The 19,849-nt window shown below is 47.1% G+C and overlaps 1 protein-coding gene across 2 annotated transcripts in view; it reads left to right on the forward strand.

Annotated features, from left to right (window-relative positions):
* The window catches only part of Xylt1 (xylosyltransferase 1), a 307,805-nt gene that overhangs the window by 80,256 nt on the left and 207,700 nt on the right, over positions 1–19,849 (forward strand). The window contains exon 2 of one of the 2 annotated variants that reach the window (XM_038341040.1): positions 7,898–7,936. The exons of the other annotated variant lie outside the window; for it this stretch is intronic. Coding sequence (XP_038196968.1) covers positions 7,898–7,936 — 39 coding nt within the window. The remainder of the gene's footprint in view (positions 1–7,897; positions 7,937–19,849) is intronic. 2 annotated transcript variants of the gene reach the window in all.

Consider the following 19,849-nt stretch of genomic DNA (forward strand, 5'->3'; position numbering starts at 1 on the left):
TGAATGTGGGGTTATCACTATACAGCAAGATGTGTTCTGTGTGATGCTGGCCTGCAGCCAAACCATAACACTCCTTGCTGAGGTGACAGGCAAAGTTCTGTATTCCTGACATCCCTTCTTCATCACTCAGTATCACTTGGGCAGCCAGGTGCCTTGCCTTCATTGCCAGGACCACATAGGGGAAAGAAGTCTCCAAGGAAATCCCAAGGAGACTTAGAGATAAACCGCCATTAAGTGGCATCCATTGCTGTATTTAGGGCTTGAGAAAGGGGTGAGAAGAAACCATATCCCCTTAGGAAGGAGGCATTAAGAAGAGGCCAGCAGCCAGCTACAGACAGTTACCATGGGGCAGGAAGAAATAAACAGCTATAGTATTGCAGAAAAATTCGTCAGGACGCAGATGCCCCCAGCATCAGAAGTGTGAGGAGTCGTGTGTGCAGAAGACACTCAGTGGCCAGCTGCATCGAGATGCAAGTTCTGCCTTTTGTTACTTCACTTGGGTTATATCTTCCTCATACAGGGCAGAGGCCCTGAGGGTCCCTTTAGGTGAGAATGGCCCAAGGGCACTCAGTAAAAATGTAGGTCTTTTGAACCTTTGCTTAGAATACCATTAAGGGAGTTCCTACCTTGGGAAATAGAAGTTAAAAAATCCCGGTCTGGCATCAGAGAAATCAATCCTTTGGTCCTGTCTCCTGCCCTTCTGAGCACTGTTTGTGAACGGACATTCCCCCACCATGACTATCAATGACAGAGGAGCAGAGGAGTCCTCAGGCAGGGCTACAGCTAGTGTACCTGTTTGGCATACAGAGAACACGTGAAATGGCTTTGGCGACTTTCGTGCATTCCTTGCTAAGATGGAGTAGTTGGTGTCTACAGGAACCTTGCGTTTCAGAGGAACTATGCCTTGTTAGAGTTGTATATGCAGAGATATGTCGCCATGTTCATTAGTATGGCATAAAAAAACAAAAGGAAGATTATTTTGAACCCACAAGCATTATTTTTCCAGATAGGCTCTCACTGTGTAGCCCCACCTAGCCTAGAAATCTCTATGTAGGCCACGCTGGCCTTAAACTCACAGAGATCCAAGTGAATTCTGGAATTAAAAACATGCATATCTTTTAAACTCTTTTAATGGGATGTTCGGGAGGACTGACAATGCCAGCTGTTTCCTGCTCTCAAAGATGAGGGCCCTGTATTTCTAGGTCTGGTTTATACCTATTTGGTCGGTGTGTATTAGGAATGCCTCCATGTGTCCCACACAATAAGTTCTATGTTCCACATTCGCAACGACCATGGGGGAAGCTAGTCTCTTCTGTTCTGCAGGGTTCGCCTGAGGTCACTGGTGTTTGGTGCAGTTTGAATGGCATCCATTCAGCATTCCTCATGGAGGCTCTAACCCCCAGTATCTCCAGATGCTACTGCACTTGGAGATGGGTTCGTTAAAAAGATGAAGTGACACCTTCATAGGACCTCCCGATGTGCTCTCGTTTCCACAAAGAAGAGGTTTGGCTTCAGGGACACCAGGGAACCATTAGAACAAAAGTCCCGTGTGAGGAATCTCTGTAAGCCAGGGTTGGAGAATACTTCATACCAAACCTGCAGCACCTTGATTTAGGGCTTCAGACCCTAGACCAGTGAGGAAATGAATGTCTGTTGTTTGCACCGACCACTCCGTGTGGTGCTATGGCAAGTCAAGTAAACTAATACAGTAGTTAAGCATGATTTGAACTCAGAGCTGACCTCTAACCTGCCCTCTCTTCCCCCGAGCACCCTTGCCCTGGGCCAGGCTCTGACCCCTGTCTATATAACTAAAGTGTCCTTTGAAGGAATTTTGATTTGGAAGTAAAATGCCCCCACCCAGCGTCATGGTCTATGGGGCTGAGGAACCTTCTAGTGAAAAATGTACCTTCTTGTCCAGCAAGATTCAAGGAGTGACACTCACAGGTCTCTTCTTTCATGAACTCCACCGTGCCTTCCCTGTATTCTCACAGACGGCCCTGAGCCGTGAGACATCCTCCTCCCTCCATCAATTCTGTTGGGGGTTTTGTCACAGCAATGAGGAAAGGAAAACAGAGGGCTTCTGACTTGGTCTCCAGACTCAGCTTCCACTGGTGGCCTCTGGCAAGTCTGTGTCTCTGGAGTGTTGGGGTGTTTGGGGTGATGTTTTTAGTCCTTCTCTATCTGTGTTCCCGTGAGGAACTCTAGGATCTGCACAGGTCCCTGGTGCTAGATAACTAAATTAAAGGCATATTTTTTTAATGTTTGAGACAAGGTCCTATGTAGCTCAGGGTGGCCTGGAACTCAGTATGTCTCCGAGGATGGCCTTGAACAAGCTTCCAGTCTTCCTCTAGGTCCCACATGCTGAGATCGCAGGAGTGTAACTTCACACCTAGGCTATATAGTGCTGACAGGTAACTCCAGGGATCTGCGCTTAGTAGTAAGCACTGAGCCAGCTGAGCTCTGTTCCCCGGTTAGAGCATGTCTCCATGGTGGGAGTTTGTTGGTTTCTACCCGCAAACACAGGCTCCACAGTGAGAGAGAGCCAAGCTAGTCTTCAGACACCTCTCATGGGAATGGTTGAGACACAGGGTGTACTGTAAGGGCCCATTGACTTCATAGGGCTTGTGTGGAAGGCATGAGTCATTGTCACCTCCGCCCCAAGCCATTGCCTAATGTCCAATAACAAACTGCCTGTGATGTCCTTAGAGCAAAACCAAAAACGCAGAAGTGCTTGGCGCAGGGTTGGGATTCTAAGGCACACCTTCCTCCTCCCTACTTTCTCTACTGGAGTTTAGTTGCTTGTTAGAAGCTGGCCTTTGGTCTCCACGGACTAGACAGTGTTTGAGTTCAGCTTCCTGTTCTTATGAACAAAGCTGGTGGTGGACAGATGAGTTTCATTTCTCTAAGACTGCGATCTGACTCTCCTCGGATTGAACAGTTAGCCAGAGGCAAGTGTACACAGAGTCTCTCTGACTCATGCTTGGCTTCCTTGTGGTGACCGCCAGGCACAGTGCAAGCTGTTGGCATAGAACTCAGTAAGCACATGTGGCCTGACCTGGCTAACTCCTCAAGGTCCCTTAGTGGCAGGTATCAACCTCATGTGTCAGAAGACCTGATCCTATGAGGTGGTCATGGCATCCGTGTTAATTTCTCTCAATGGTATTTATGACATATACATGTATACAGATACTAAAGTGTGTGTGGAGGGGGGTTCTGGTGTTTGTTGAGATGGTATTGCTTATTCTGAATGTATGTCTCCGGTAGACACGAGCTAAAGTGCAAGATGGCTTTTTCCAAGTGGGGCTATCCTCTCGGGCTATAGTCTCCATGAGAGAGAGGACCATCTGTGGCTCGGCGCTCTCCCGTGTGACTTGGGCAGGTTCTTGCTTTCTCTGGGCACCAGATTCTCTAGCTTACCATCTGAGGGTTGTTGCAGGGGAAATGAGGTGATGGCTGTATAGGAGGCAAGCCCAGGGCCTGGAATGTGGAAAGATTTCACCAAATATCAGCTGCTGTTGCTTGTAAGCATCCCCTTCCTTCCAAACCTAAATTTCTCTGAAATCGGGAAAGGGGGCATCAGGTCTGTTCATGTAACAACTACTGCAGATGCTCAAAATTCCAACATCACTTCTGGCTCCAAGCATTTTGAACAAGGAACGCTCCCATAGCAGTGTTTAACTGTTCTAAGCCTTGATTAAGTAGTAAAGTTAATAAGGTTGAGGAATGGAAGTTGTATATTCATGGGGAAAGAGAATACTTAGTGGACATCTCCTTTAGTGTTTATTGGCCGCTAGTTATTCTTTCTGAAGAATCCTGTAGGATGCAGATGACCTCAGAGACCATGCAGGGTCCTCATGGCCAAGAGCATCTTGCTTCATGTCATGGTGCAGCTAGCAGAGGGCTCAACCCTGATAAATGATAGTTGCTCGTTATAGTTTTTCAGTTTTTTTTTCCTTTAAAAGCATTTGTAGACTTAAGAAAATTGAGTTGCAAGGTTGTGGGGGTTTCTGACAAAACTTTTTAGTTCTCTCAAGGTCAGTGTTTAGAAAGTATATCAGTTAGATATGACCACAGTCATGCTGTGTAACAAATAACCTCGAACTCGGTGCATGAACATAGCAGGCATGTATTTCCTCTGTGCTTTCTGTTGGTTAGATGTCAGTTGGTCTAGGTTAGGCTTAGTCTAAGCTGCAGGTTGGCTCCATGTCTCTCCACATGGGTCTCCACTTCCTTGCACCAGCAGGCCACCGGAGTCACTTTCTTCTTGAGATTACACAACCACAGAGGGTTGTGTTTGAGCGTATCTTTCACTTATGTGGATGATATGTCCTGATAAACTTCCCGCGGATCAAGTGAAGTGGCCCTGGCCAAGCTGAGGCTGTAGGGCAGCATGCCATAGTGAACCTCAAAGCCCCACAGCCACTGAGTGTGACTCTAGGGGGCCGTGAGGAATGAGGGTCACTAATTTGCTCTCCTCCACTCTCCTCTCACCTTCTCCAGCTTGTCATTGCAGTCGGTGCCTTAAGGGCTTTCCTTAGCAAGAGAGGTTCTGTGGTCCTGCATCCTCATTATGATTCCAGGAGCACTCCACTGGATCGGGCAAGCACGTTGCAAATTCCCCTTTGGTCTCCTAAAGCCTTCTCTCTGACAGACAGGAATTTACTCTACTGTAAACCTAAGAGTCCCAATTTAGACAGACACGATGGATTAGGCAGACGGCATCATTGACCCAGTTCCACTTCGTTAGCCTTTCCAATTAAAGAGGTTGTTACTGTGAGTGAGACCTCACAGATATGCGGCCTTACCTGGAGTCCTCAGGACCCTGCTGGTTAGGGAGAGTCTCACATTTTCAGTGTGCACCCAGGGAGGAAAAGGAAGTGTGGTTGGCATGAGAACAGCCCAATGTTAACGACACAGGCCCCTTGTGAGCGCTTCATCCACTTCCTGGCCAGTTAATTAAGATCCTAAATAAGGACCCTTTGTGCTCCCTCTCCCAGAAGCTTCTGAAATTAGCCTTGGACTCCTGACTGAGTGTAACAGGGTCTGTGATTTGGGAACTCCAGATAAAGAGCTGAGGCCGAGCTGTGTCAAGAGACCAGTCACTTGATATCATCCACATAGCTGGCAGAGGTTTTCCTTGGCTTTCCAGGGAAGGTCTTTCCCAGTAAAGTCATTCTTAAGGGGTTCAGGATGGCATTCCCCCTTTCTTCGCTGTCTTGGGATTCTGAGCAACGAAGCATAAGCCCCACACAATAGCCAAATGGGCCGTGAAGCACGACTTAATTAATCTGGGCATTCACCCAATGCCCCGCACAGCACTGGCTAGGATTTGGCTTTGGAGAGGTGGCTAATTTTGAGAGTGAGGTACAGCGTTTTCTGTTCTGACTCAAATCTCAATGAATATGGGCAGAGGGACAGTTAGAATAGATAAGCAAGCTCAGGCCAGTGGTGACATGAAGACGGGGCTATGTACTCTCACAGTGTGGGTCAAACAGGATCTCCTGCTCCGCGGGTCTCCTGCTCCCAGGGTCTGCTGCTCCCAAGGTCTGTTGCTCCTGGGGTCTGCTGCTCCCGGGGTCTGCTGCCAGCCTCAGGTCCTGCCCTGTGCGGCTGCTCGACAGGGAGCCAAGCTCAGCTCTCCAGCATTGTACATCATTGATCATAGAAACAATACGCATGTGGCTAGAGGGGACTCTGTAAGGTTAGGGAGAATAGTGAGGCTGGGTCCTTCACCCTAAGTGGCACAGTAAACATTGGGTTCTGGTGGGTCATAGCTGAATCCTATCCTGGGAAAAGGGCAGTAGTGATAACGGGGGGGGGGGGAGGCCTGAGCTGTTTCTCCAAGACCCCTCGTCAGTTCCTTGTGGGTCAATTTTGCAATGTGGCGGAGTGAAGAGAAAGCTCACCTTAGTCTTTTCCTTGGTGCAAGGACTTGCTGTGCTCAGCTGGTATGAAAACCAGAGTGAGCGAGGTGTCTCCTTGGCAACATCCCTGCCAGGGATGTGCTGGGACTTGAACTCGACACCTGGAATTGGGGGAAGATGAAGTCCTTATCTTCAAGGGAAGTCCAGAGGTCAAAATGTGCCTGAGAGCATGCATCACATGTGCCACAAGGAAGATAATTGCCAAAGAGATCAAGAAAGTGGATGGGTGGTCTGGTAGTGTGTTCCTGAAGTCCCAAGAAGAGAAGAATGGCCGTGAGTTTGAGTTTAGCCTGAGCAGCATAGCAACTATCATGCCAGCTTGGGCTACATAGAAAGACCTTGTCTCAGAAAAAAAATAAAATAATGTAAAATATGTTTAAAGGAGGCAAACGGTATCAGGCTTGATGATGCAAGCCTGTGAGCCCAGCAATTTAGGAAATGGAGGAAAGAGAAAAATATAAGTTCAAGGCCAGCTTGGGATACAGTGAGTTCCAGCAGGCCAGCCCAGGCAGTTTACAGAGACCCTGCCTCAAAATACAGATCAAAGAGAGGGGTGGAAGTGCTTGTCTAGCATACATGAAGCCCTAGGTTTAATCCTGTTTCTCTCTGACTGTCTCTGTCTCTCTCTTAATCAAATGGTCGTTTCATGACTTGAGACGGTTAGAGTTTGTCTTCCCTCGCCTTTTATTCATGGTACTTAGAGAAGGGTAGCCTGGTGCTTATTATTTACATGGCTTCCTAGAAGCCTGTGTTGGAAAATATGTTTGGATAGAGCCAAGCTTTAAGCTGGGTTTCTGCCCAGGGCCTTAAAAGCATGGCCATTCTCTGTAGAAGTGGCCAAAGGTGGTTTTCCCAGAATCATGAACACATATGATGGTTAAGTTCCGAGCAGACATGGTATAGGCAAAAATAGCCTTTTTATGTGCTGGGTTTCCTGTTTTCCTCGGAAACCACTGGGGGAAGGAATGCCATCAGCTCCCGTTAGTCCGTGCCTCCTCCATCTGTTCCTCCCCCGACCCAGAATTTATGCTTTGTGACCCCAGACTTTACCACCCAGCATCCCCAGTCAATTGGCTTTTGTCAAGACTGAGTGAATGGGATGTTTCTCTGGCCTGAAAAGCTCCTTCCTGGCATGCTGGAAAGCGCTACTCACACAGGAATCGGCTCCTCCTTTTCTGTCTCTTTCTCATGTCTTTTATTCTTATAGGATTAGACATAATCTCACAATCTTGTTATTAACCAGAACTTTGTATTTATGTTTAATTCTATTATGGACTCAAGTCTCTTTCATATGGGGGTGGTAGGGAACTGAACACACTGGAGATGAATGGAAAAGGTGCTTTTCCTTTTTTTGTGTGTATATGTGTGTGTGTTTGCACACACATGGGTACGTGGTGTTCTTATAAATACCTTATGGGTACATGGTGCATGTGTGTGTGCTGGTACAAATGTCTGGGTCTCAGAGGACAATCTCAGCTATCATTCTTCAGGAGCCGTCTACCCTTTTCTGTGATGGGGTCACTCATTGGCATGGAACGCACCAAGTAGATTAGGCTGGCTGGCAGTGACCCCCCCAGAAATCTGCCTGCCACAATGCCCAGCTCTGAGATTATAGGTGCATAGCCCCGCCCTAGCCTTTTATGCCAGTGCATTAACTCCGGTCCTCATGCTTGTGGAGCAAGCGCTTTCCTGACTGAGCCTGCTCACAACCCGCCCCCCTTCTTCTCATTGTTTAGCAGCTCTTCTTAAGGACAATCTAGGGCCTCTTTCATGGCTTAGAAATGGAAAGGAGAGCTGGGATTCAGTAGGGGGCAGACTGGGTCAACTTCTGGAGTCCTCATAGCATGGGGAAGACAGAATCTGACGGGCCCCACTCGACTGGGATAGCAAGCTGGGTTGAAAGCGATGTTCTGGTTGGAATCTGACTCCCCTCCTCTCACCATTTATGAGTGTCTTCTCTGTTCTCCCCACAGGATCCACACCCGAGTCCACTGATCACCCTAGAGACCCAGGTGAGTGCCTCTCTCCTCGTTTTTGCCTCTTATCTTTACCCTGAGGTTCTGTGATCAGTGCTTTGTGGTAGTCTCTGTGTGTCCTCCGAGCCCCTGGGGACTCGGAAGGGACAGACCGGCATGTCACGATGCCCTCCTGCCTCATTTGTGTGTGTGGTGTGCACAGCCAGGCATAACCACGCTGGTAGATTGTGCATACGTGTGTGGAATTCTGTATCCATACACATATGTGCAGGCAGGTCACTGAAGGCATCCCCCTGCCTTAGTGATCCGAAGCAGGTGACTGCAGGGGAAGAGCAGAGACAGGAATGTCCGGTCATAGATGGTGCTGTTCCTCGGCTCCGGATTGGACAGACTCTGCCCCTGGACACTTGGTGTACAATGCTACTGGAAAGGTGTGTGGGGAGTCCCGCGATAGTCACCCAGCACTGCCGGGGAAACTGGGGCTTCTCTAGACAGTCTTAGTGTTGTCAACAAAAAGAACCGAAGAACGGGCTCAACTCGAAGGTTGGAAACAGTCTTATTAGAGTTTAAAAGAAAGCTCTCAGGTAGACAAGCTGTGACGCATGGGAGCTGCCCTGAAGAGAGAAACAGAGAAAAGAAAGGGCCATGCCTTTTGAGGGAAGCCAGCATAGAGTCACGCGGTGGGCAAGCGGCTACACAGCTGGGAGAGGCCTTCAGATGAAGAGTGGGAAAAATTACCCAAAGTTCCAGAGAAAGAGTGCTTGGGCTCTGGGTGACATCTGAAAGGAGGAGTCAGGAGAAGACAGAGGGAAAGTGACATCGTTCTGAGTCCTGGTTGAGAGAGGTGGGCAGACCAAAGGAACTGCATGGTGGTTTGTGGGGACTGCACTAAGGGGCAGGGAATCCGGGAAGAGAAAAGGACATTATCTCATTAGAGGGCTATTTCTCCTCTCACTTTAGCACGGCTCAAGGTGACTCGCCTTTCTGAAGGGTGGCCTCTTGGCCAGGTAACCGGCCATCTCACCCAGATTGACTCTTAAGGGATCAGACAATAACACCTCTCCACTCAGAGACAGACTCTAGCATTTTGGCTGGCAAGCAACAGCTTTACCTTAATGGGCCTCCAAAGATACTGTAATAGCAAGACCCGGCTCCCAGAGCAGGAAGTTGCACTTTCTGTCTGCTTGGATACTGAAATATTCTGAATGATCTAGATAGCAATTGTGTTTCTGTGTGGGGCAGATGACCTATGGGGCCAGAGATGAAGATATGGCCTGGTCCTTGTATCTTCTTTGTGGGTAACTGCTCCATAGTCACTGAGACTCAGGTAGAATACACTTCCGCGTCTTCTAGCCTTGTGGCATTGTTGAGACTCTCTGAACTCCAAGTCATTCCTTCTCCATCTAGAACATGCCACCTGGCAGAGTCCTGGCAAGAGTCACGGGAAATAATCAGAATATCAAGGTACCTAGGTGTGTATAAGCTCTTATTTTTGTTCTTAAAAAGATAGTAGCTGGGCAGCTGCGCGTAGCTGCCAGCCCAGTGGGCTGGTGTAGCTGCGCGGAGACTCGCGGAACAAGTGTGACCAGGGCGGCGGGTAAGCACACGTGAACAGGCAGCCGCGAATGGTGGCGGCGGCGGCAGCTTAACGGCACAGACACAAAAAATAGGCAAGACCAAACAGTATTTACAAGTATAAAACACACACACACACAGAGAGAGAGAGACAGAGACAGAGACAGAGACAGAGACAGAGAGACAGAGAGACAGAGACAGAGAGAGAGAGAGACAGAGAAACAGAGAGAGAGAAACAGAGAGAGAGAGAGAGAAACAGAAGGGGGAGAGACGGAGGCGCATGTGCACACGCAAAAGGGGACAGTGAGAAGAGGGAGAGGGAAGAGAAAAGATTCAGGATGACTCCGAGAGACCAGAGGTCCCTGGGAGTGGGCGTGGAAAGGGGCGGGGACCAAAAGAATAACACTTATACCACAGAAATGCAGCCTTTCCTCCCGGCCTTGAAGGTGTCGTGTCTCTGAATTGATGGCCCCCTTAGCCGTGCCTGGGTTAGACAGCAAAGAGAAAAGGAGGACAGACTGGACCCCCTTCAGAACCCCAGAGAGAGCACTTTCCAGGTGTCAGACACAGTAAAACATATTGCACATTTCGTGGACGAGAAACAGCCCTTTGGGGCTTTCTGTGGCATGCTGGCAGATACCACCTGCTTTCCATTGCCTTCCTCCAGCCCTAGGTCCTGGCCACTCAGCAGCATCTCTGCTTGAATCTTCCCAGTGAGAGCGAGGAGAGTCACAAACCCACCAGGCTTTAAGGTGGCCTGACTGTTAAGAAGCCCATAAACAGCAGTGAACTGTATCTTTGTGGTTTCTGTCTGCTTGTCTATCCTTTTGTCCTGGGGTGCAGACCACTATAGCTGCCCTAGGGAGGAGCAGACTCCAGGATGGCAGAACAGGACAGGCAGTATGTCTCTGAGGAGGCTGAGGAGGAGAAGAATCCCATGTCCTCTCTTCTGCTTTTGCTCATTTTTTGCACACCCTTTTAGAGTGTGCATAGAGGCTTATTGTCTCTATGAGTGAATTCTACCTGTAGAATTAAGTCACCTAATAGTTTTTTTTTTTAACAGAATTCACTCTTAAACCATGCTAAGCTAGTGGTTCTCTATCTGGGCATAATTTTAATGCTCAGAGGCTATCTGAGAAGGTCCTGAAGACATTTAGGGTCTCATACATGGGGACCAGTTTATCCCCTAGTGATGGCGTAGAGAGTCATTAATATATAAACAGCCAGTATATTACAAGCTTCAGGCCAATGAGAGGTTCTGTCATAAAAACAAACAAACAACAGTAAAAAAAATGGCACCCATGGAACAGTATCCGAGGTTGAGCCATGGCTTCAACTAATAATTATTTCCCACGATGGGAAAGATCCCATTCAAGGTTCCAGTGCGGTCAAAGTTTAAAGACATCACACCATCAGTACTGTTAGTGAAATCCCAACTTTGAAGAGCTATACCTGTGTATATGCAGGTATGAAGATGTATCTACATATATACATTTATATGCATCATATTGAATAAGTTCTATATTATAAAAATATGACTAATGCTTTCCTTCGAGTATCCTCTAAAACCATTTCTGTGAATTCCCAGATGTTATGTGTCACACTTTGGGATGTATCTGCCTCCCTGTCTACCCTGGGTCATAAGATAACTCCCACGGTAGGTTGTGAGGTAGCTTGTGGAGTGATAATTCTCCTCTCTTTGCTCCATCCTTCCCACAAGATAACTTGTCTGCTCAGGAATACTGGGGACAGGCAGTCCATGTCCAGAGCACAGAAGGCCACTCTTCTGCCTTGCACTTGCTCATCCCATGTCCTTTGCCCTGGACTTCATCCAGTCATCTTTCCAGAACCTCCGTGGGAACAATGGAGGGTGCCCATGGCTTTGGAAAACATGTTATGAGGGGGCAGAGCCCCTACATAGTAGGCACTCTTAAGGTTCTGTGAGTTCCAGGGACCCAAGCCTCAGTGTGGTGGTGCAAAACACAGTTTGGAAGAAGGGTTCCATTAGTCTTCAGCAATGCCCCCATCAGTCTCAACTGGTCCACGGCCTTTGGGGTGGTGAGAGGAGCTGAAGGATATTGTCTTTATGACTTTAGACTTTGCATGTTAGAGAGGCATTGTAGCGGGTGGGAAGAGCTGTGTCAGTTGGTAAAGTGCTTGCTCCAGAGCCCCCATTAGGAAAATAAATCTGGACATCATGGTGCTCTTCTAATCTCAGAATTTGAAAGGCAGAGACATGTGAGTCCCTGGGACTCATTGGCCAGCCAGCATACATGACTTGAGAGACTCTCAGGTTGACCACTGGCCCCTACACACACACAGTCACACACACACACACACACACACACACACACACCATTAAAACCCAAACAAAGTACGAATGTTTTCTGTGACTTGCCTCAAAGCCTTCTGTGACTTGGTACATCATAGGATATACAATGGAATTCTGCCCATTACTTGCCCTCTAGGAAGTAAGTCAGACAAGAAGACTAAGTTAGATTTTCTGGTAAAAAGTAGTATCCTAAATGTTACCCATGTGCCATGGGCAAGATGGCAGGTATGGAGGCCTTGGAAGTGTTCAGCCTGCAGAGACAGCTTTCATATGAATTCTGAGTCCTGACTAGGTTCCCTCTTCCTTCCGTAATGCTCTTCCTGCTCCCAGTGGGATTGTCTGCTGTGTCTTAGAGTCCAGGAGCTCAGGTGTGGCTGGCTACCACTATGAGCTGTGTCCTTACATCACACATGTGCAGTATGGCTTTGCTGACAGTTCAGATTGAACAGGATTCCTGACCACCAATATACCCACTTGTTTCCTGCACCCCACTCAGCCTGATAATAATTGTAGGAGTCCTCACCTATGGCCTGATGTATCTGTCTTCACACAGTTATGTGGAACTGGGGGAGATGTATCAGCTGGTTGCTGAGGGTCCTCTTATGCCCTCTGCCATCAGTGTGATGGAACTTTGCATCTGATGGTAGCAGTAGGATTCTCTGCTTAGTGGTCAAATTGATATCATGAGGGGTGAGGAATGTCCAAGTCCCTGGTGTCAGATCTCTCTGTACCACATGGCTCCTGTAGATGTCTCAAGTAAGCTCCGCTTGACAGTGATGGCCACTAATCTGGTCTCTGGATAGAAGTACCTGGGAACCAGATGACTTAGGAATGAGAACATCAAACAGCACAGACACCTGAAAGGACCTTAAATTTGGTTAGTGGCCTGGAATTATTATTGTCGTTCCTATTACCAGTCACACTATTATTAGATTCAGTTTCCAGATGAGACACTTAAAGGTCTTAAAAGTCAGATAGCTTAGCCAAGGTCCCACAAAAGGGACATAGCAGTAGATGGGTGTCAAGTTCAGGGTCATATGACATCAGAATCTTTTCTTGTAGCCTCTGTTTTGTTAGGTTAGAGAATAAAATTGCTGGGATCAGTAGACAGATTTGCTCATGCTTAGACAAAGCCAGACATACCAGTTCTGGAGTTTATAAACCACCGTCTGTGGATGTACTTAGATGGGGGTGGATGGATGAATAGATGATACATAGATGACAGCCAGACACATTGATGATAGATAGCAGGCAGACAGATATTGTCTTACTTACTATTCTGTGCTGCAAATAGATATTGTGACTAATGCAACTTACAGAACGGTGGTTCTTGACCTTCCCAGGCCTGTGACCCTTTAATAACAGTTCTTCATGTTGTGGTAACTCCCAATCATAAAATTATTTCGTTGCTATTTCATGACTGTATTTTTGCTACTATTATGAATCGTAATATAAATATCTGATATGTGGGATATCTGAAATATGATCCCTGTGAAAGTGTTGTTCAACCCGAAAGGGGGTCGCAGCCCACAGGTTGAGAACCACTGCAAGTCTAGCCCAGCTTACCTGGTAGTGGGAGTCATGGGTTGAGAAAGGGTGTTATAGAAGAAAGAGTTTATCTGGCCTTATAGTTTCAGAGAGTGAGGTCATAACCATCACGGAGTAGAGCATGGCAGCAGGCAAGCAGGCATGGCCTGGAGCAGTAGCTGAGAGCTTACTTCTTGCTTGACCTAGAAGCAAACAGCATCAGTCACACCAGCCTATGGATTCTGTTCTTATTCAAACTACCACAGACAGATGAAGATAGATAGGTAGGTAGATAGATAGATAGATAGATAGATAGATAGATAGATAGATAGATAGAGATAGATAGATGATTGATCGATGGTAGGTAGATAGATAGATAGATAGATAGATAGATAGATAGATAGATGATTGATAGATGATTGATAGTAGGTAGATAGATGATTGATGGTAGGTAGGTAGATAGACAGACAGGCAGGCAGGCAGGCAGGCAGGCAGACAGACAGACAGACAGATAGATATACAGATAGATAGATAGATAGATAGATAGATAGATAGATAGATAGATAGATAGATATACAGATAGATAGATAGATAGATATACAGATAGATAGATAGATAGATAGATAGATAGATAGATGATAGATAGATAGATAGATATACAGATAGATAGATAGATAGATAGATATACAGATAGATAGATAGATAGATAGATAGATAGATAGATGATAGATAGATAGATAGATAGACAGACAGACAGAAAGATAGATAGACAGAGAGGAGATATATGCACAGTTGGCTAGATGGATAGATCAACTAGTATCCACAGTTGTACTTAGATATGCAAGTAGACATTATGATGGACAGATATATAGCTGGACGAATACAGACAGATAGTTGTATAGATAGACACTGACAAATAGATACCTGGATGGATGGATACATAGACAGACAGATAAAGGGACTGCTATGCTCACAGAGAATTTTTTTTTCGTGTCACATAGGCTGCCATAAGGCCTGTGGGTAAACGGCTTAGGCTTCAAACACAATCAAAAAAATTCATCTCAGAACAACAAAAAACTCGACTGTCTCCCTGAACATCAATAATGTTGTGATAAATCTGAATGCTTATTTGATTCTTTTTCATTGATCCTCAAGGGGGACTATCATTTCTGAACCTACTCCAATTGCCATGGCCTCTTGTCATTTAATTTTACCTTCTCCACATGCTGACTCCTACCCCCAGGGCCCCTCCGTTGATTAGTAAATGGCTCCTGCTCAAATGCAGAGATGTCTGGGGAGCTGTCCTGAAGGAGCTCTTTTGTAAAGATCTGTCAGTCTGGGTATTTCTGAGGTTGGCTCAGTTGGAAGGGAACAGAACTTCATTTACATGGAGATCTCTCAGGGCCTGGAGATCAGGGGCAATGGGAAGTCACTGACTGTTCCCTTTTCACAGCTAACCAGGTACTTGAATGCCTTTGATCAGCTAAGTGGGGGCATGGAGGGAGGGAGTGACAGTCACATTCTTTAAAGATGTTACTAAGGCTAGGAGGAGGATTACAAACAAAGCCAGGAAATGTGAAAGGGAAGGGAAGCTTAAAAAATTATACTGTGTAATCCATTCATCTTGGCGTCGTTATTCAGTAAACAGCTCTGAGGCCAGCAGAGGCCAGGCCTTGTGACAGCAAGGATGTGACAGACAGCAAGCGGGGCACAAGCGTCCGCCTGGAGCATCATGGTGCAAGACTCAAATGAGAAAAGCAGGAGCCTGTGATCGTGCCCTTAGTATTGGTAGCAATAGAGAATGGAATGAGCCAGCCGCTTTGCTTCTAAGAGAGTAGGTGGGTAGGAGGCATTTGCTCAGCAAAGTCTCTCTCAGGAGCTGAGGGTTTTGTTTTAGTTTTTACTGATACAGAGGAGAGAGTCTCACTGTATAACCCAGGTTGGCTTTGAGCTCTCAATCCTCTGGCCTTGGCCCTTCAGTATTGGGCTAATTACACTCCATGGGAGGTACGCTTGGAGGTTGGAGCTTGGAGCTGGCACAGTCAAGAGTTAAGCTTGCTAAGAGATGGCAGAAATCACATTCCAAGACTTTTGCAAATTCTGTCTGGGTGCCTGTAACAACAATGCCACTTTTCCTTAGGCTCAATTAAACCATGTGAGCTGCTTCAAACCCCTTCAGTGCTTTGTGTCATCGTAATGTCAAGACAGATAAGGAATGGCCACATTAAGCCAAAATGAAGGAAGATAAATGAGAAGGGACCTAAATTCCCAGCCACCTGGTCACTCTGGTCACAAGACTGTCCAGTGGGAGGGAGCTTGAGGCCTCGGTGTGTTGTGCTCCCGTGGGGACTGATGTTGGGAACCTGGAGGATGGCTGCCATCAGCTAAGTTATGGATGCTGTGGAAATGAACCTGAGCTTCTTCATAGAACCAGTAGTCTCAGCCAGGGTGCTGTTGGCCAGCAGAGGACATGTGGCTATGACTAGAGATGTGCTTACTGTCATAACTCAGAGGCACAGGGATCTGCTAGCCATTCTACAATGCATGGAACAGTCCTACTCCTACCGTAAGTTTCCCTGCTTCAAATACCAATAGTGTCAAGGTTGCGAAGCCATGGTGTGTGTTCGGTTGCTTCTCAGCAGCTTACTTCACAAAGATACTTCAGCCTGGCAGTGCTGGCTTTTCTGGTATTGTTGTTTATGCCCAAAGGTCACTAACTCCACTTAATGTAAGAATTTAGCCAGTCCGCAGGTGTTAGCCGTGGCACATTTATCCCCTCTGCATTGGCATTGACCTTGACTATAAGCACAATAAACCCTTCCTCCTAATATTCATAACCGTGTGTTCACTGCACACAAAGGGCACATCTCGTTTGGATAATTATGACTGTGAAAGGAAAACTCACCAGGAGAGATGATTTCCTACTAGATTTATGGCTCATTAATATAGAGCATATTCAGGGTTTTTTTTTGTTTTTTAAGAAATTGCAATTGGGAATGTATCTCAGTGGTAACACGTTTGCCTAGCAGGTGTCAGGCCCTGAGCTCCATCAATAGCATGGCAAAAATCAAACAAAAGCATAATAAAAGTTCAGCTACTTGGCTGGGGTTCAGAGAGGGCTTGGTCAAGGCTTTGGACTACTGGAGCAGGTCTCCTGGTTTCTAGGCTCTGTTTCTTTTTCTGGGTTGAGCACAGCCTCTTTTGTATAAACTTCTTTCTCTGGAAGCCTTCCTGCCACCACTGGGATTAAAGCAATTGCCGTCTGTTCGCCTCTCTTCCAGCTCTGGGCTTCGATTAACCTTTTCCTCCATAGAGAGCGGTTTTTGAAGTAATCAGGAGCTTCTGAATGGCCCTTACCTGAGTCTTCAGCCCATTAATTCTTATGGTGCCCAGCATCTGTTGAGAATGGCAGAGACCAAATTGCTTTCCTATCTTCTGCCTCCTTGCGGGGAGCAGGGCCTCTCGAGGGCAGAGCAGACCAGTCTGGGGGACAGCAGAATGCTTTACTGTCATTGTCTCTGCTGGCTCTGATTTGCAGATCTTTAATTAACTTTGGTGGGACTGGACCATTGCTGGAGCAGAGAAGAGGAAGCTACATCCAGGAAGATCTGTGATCCCATGACCAGGCTTTCTAGTCCTTGTTACTCATGACTGCTGTGAGGCACCATTCCACAAATAGCTGGTCAGTTCTCCAAAGTCCAGCCACATGCACAGTCAAGGAAATAGACGGAGTTGACTTCACCCTTGTTCAGTCTCTAACACCGAGACATGGGGGCTTAAGTTCATTGCTTAATTCAGAACACACAGGGCCACTGTTCTTGTTGGCAATAGCAATTGTATTGATCACTTTTACATCACAATAACAGAAGCAGCTTTGGAGAGGAAGAGCTCCTTTAAGCTCATGTTTTCAGATGCCTCAGCCTCCAAAGGCAAGGCAGGTGAAGTGGGGCACATGGCAGTAGGAGTATTGTACATAGCAGAGCTTGTTCACGTCATGGTAGACCAGATGGCAGAGGCAGAGTTTGAAACCCACAGCAGTTCAAAGGCATGCTCTTAGTTACCTACTTTGGTTGGCTAGGCCTCTCCTCCTGAAAATTCCAGTCTCCCTGAATAATACAAGATGGAAACCCAAACTGGCAAAATATAAGCCTGTTGAGCCCATTTCAAATGCACCAATCACAACAACAACCCCCATTGAATACGACTGTGTGGACATGAAGAATATGTGTTCTGTTTTTACTTAGTAGCTAGTACTTCCAGTGAGTGTGTATTAAGCCCTAATATGTCAATAATAACCAGTGAATGTGTTTCCTTTGAGATAATACCTGTACATTATGTGTACGCAGCAACCTAATGCTTTTAGCTAGTATTCACCAAGCCCTCACTCAGAGTGCCACTCAAACTTAGAAAGTTGTTGGCGTGGACTCCATTGCTCACACTTTATCACTGTCCTGTGTGCAAAGTGTTGCTGTCTCTTCCCTTTCACAGATGAGAAACTGAGGTATGAAGAGTCTCCAGTATTTGCCCAAAACGAAAACAGGATTTGAATTTAGCAATTTAGCTTGAATTTGTCTGGAGATAGAATCCGTGTGAGACAGGTATGACTTTTAATCCCACTCTGCAGATGAACCAACTGAAGCCCAAAGTTATTCCGGCAATAGGACCAGAACCACAGCCAAGTGACAGATGAAGCCCTATTGTCCTCACTGCCATGTTGCTAAGATACTGCAACAAAGTAAAGATGCAGATTTTGTAGAGGTAGTAGTTAGTGTAGTGTGGTTTCCGTATGGTAGGGATACAGATGGTGTAGATACTGACTGGTCTGACGTAGGTGATATGGCTGTGGATTAGGTACAGATCGTACGTGCCTATGGAAATGAAGTAAATCAAGTGTATATAAGTGTAGATTGGTGTAGATATCTAGTAGGAAGAGTAGAGATTTTCTTCCAGCCGACAGTGTCTGCACTCTAAGAGCCCCATGGACTTTGAGCACTGAGGCAGAAATCTTGGCAACTGCCAGCTTAGGGACAAGACATATTGCTGTGTTTGCCCTGACTCACAGCGTCAGGAGGCCCCACTGACATCTGGCATAAGTCTATCATGTGCCAAAGTCTGTGAGGCTTGGGCTGTCAGCTCCATGGGGCTTTCAAGTAGAGCTGTACATATTTGGGAGCTTAAGAGAACGTTCCAGTGCTAGAACGTTAAAGCTAGGTTTGTAGGTTCTGGTTGCCAGGATAATTCACCCATGAAAATTCCTTTCATATAAATTAACAGCAGGGGGGCAGTCAGGTGCATAGAGATATAAACATTCCTAGGTGGGCCAGAGAGGGCCTGAATGAGGCCGCTTACTGTTGATAGTCATTGCAGGTTTTACATGCCTAGGACTTTGCTAAGCACTGTGCGCATGTAGCCTTTTCTGATCATGCCCACAGTCCTTTGTGAGGACAGACACAGAGTCCTGGCCTGGGAGAACTCTTGAGTGGCAGAGCAGCTTCAAGTCAGCCTCTCTCCCAGTCGGTCTTATCACAGCTCCCACATTGAGTGAGAAAACTGTGGCCCCGAGTGACTGGACAACTCTCCTGGTCACTCTGCAAGCCAGCAGTACAGACTTACCCAGAGGCCCTCTGGCTGACGGGGGCAGTCACGTGAGAACCACAGTCCTAACACCAGAGGGTGGGCACTGGGAGATGGTTGGCAGCTCCACTCTGGCATCTTCACGTGTCCTTGACTGTCTCCATGTTGGCCAGCAGAGAGATGAAGTGTGATGGGTTGGCCCTCCTTATCTTCATTAGACCCACTGTCCCCCTCCTTCCTCTCCCCCGAGAGGCTGACCTTGGTGCTTGTAGTCAATAAGGACTGTCACTGCCCTGGCTAAGAGAGGCAGGAGTGGGAGGCAGGAGGCAGGCAGGCAATGCAGTGTGATCATTTTCCATGCATGGCTGTGCCCCTGTGGAGCTCTGCCACCTGTGGACATCCATCACATAGCCAGAGCTCCTCTGCCCTCCCTCCTCCATCTCCAGCACCAGAGTGGTGCCACCTGTCAGGTCTAGCCTGCCTTAGAGCACACTCCTTGCCAGTTTTCTTTGTAAAGCCTGACTGTAAATTCCTCCTGTGGTCCCTTATCATACCCTGGGAAAGCAGTGTCACCTTTTTTGGGGGGGACTACCCTTTTGATGACCCAGTACCACTGCTAGAGGAGCTCTCCGGGTCGAGTCACCATCATCTAAGGCTGTGTTTTGATGTAACAAGGGGTCTTTGTGTGGAAGGAGGATGCCTGAAGAGAAGAAAGGGCAGGCAGGGATCTGGGGAAAGAGTCTGGGTTGTGTAGTGTTTTTTGTAGAGAGGATAGTGGCTGTCATCTTGTGACAATCTTCCCCTGTAACTGAGCCAAACAGCGAACAGGTTAATATCCGAGGACTGAAAATCGTGAGAAGTGATGCCTGGGGCACAGGACAATAGCCCTGTCACTGCCTCACATTCTGCTGTCATAATTCTAGCATCTCTCCTTCCAGGAG

Source organism: Arvicola amphibius, chromosome 1, assembly GCF_903992535.2.
Source record: "Arvicola amphibius chromosome 1, mArvAmp1.2, whole genome shotgun sequence".
In the NCBI taxonomy this organism is placed as follows: Eukaryota; Metazoa; Chordata; class Mammalia; order Rodentia; family Cricetidae; genus Arvicola; species Arvicola amphibius.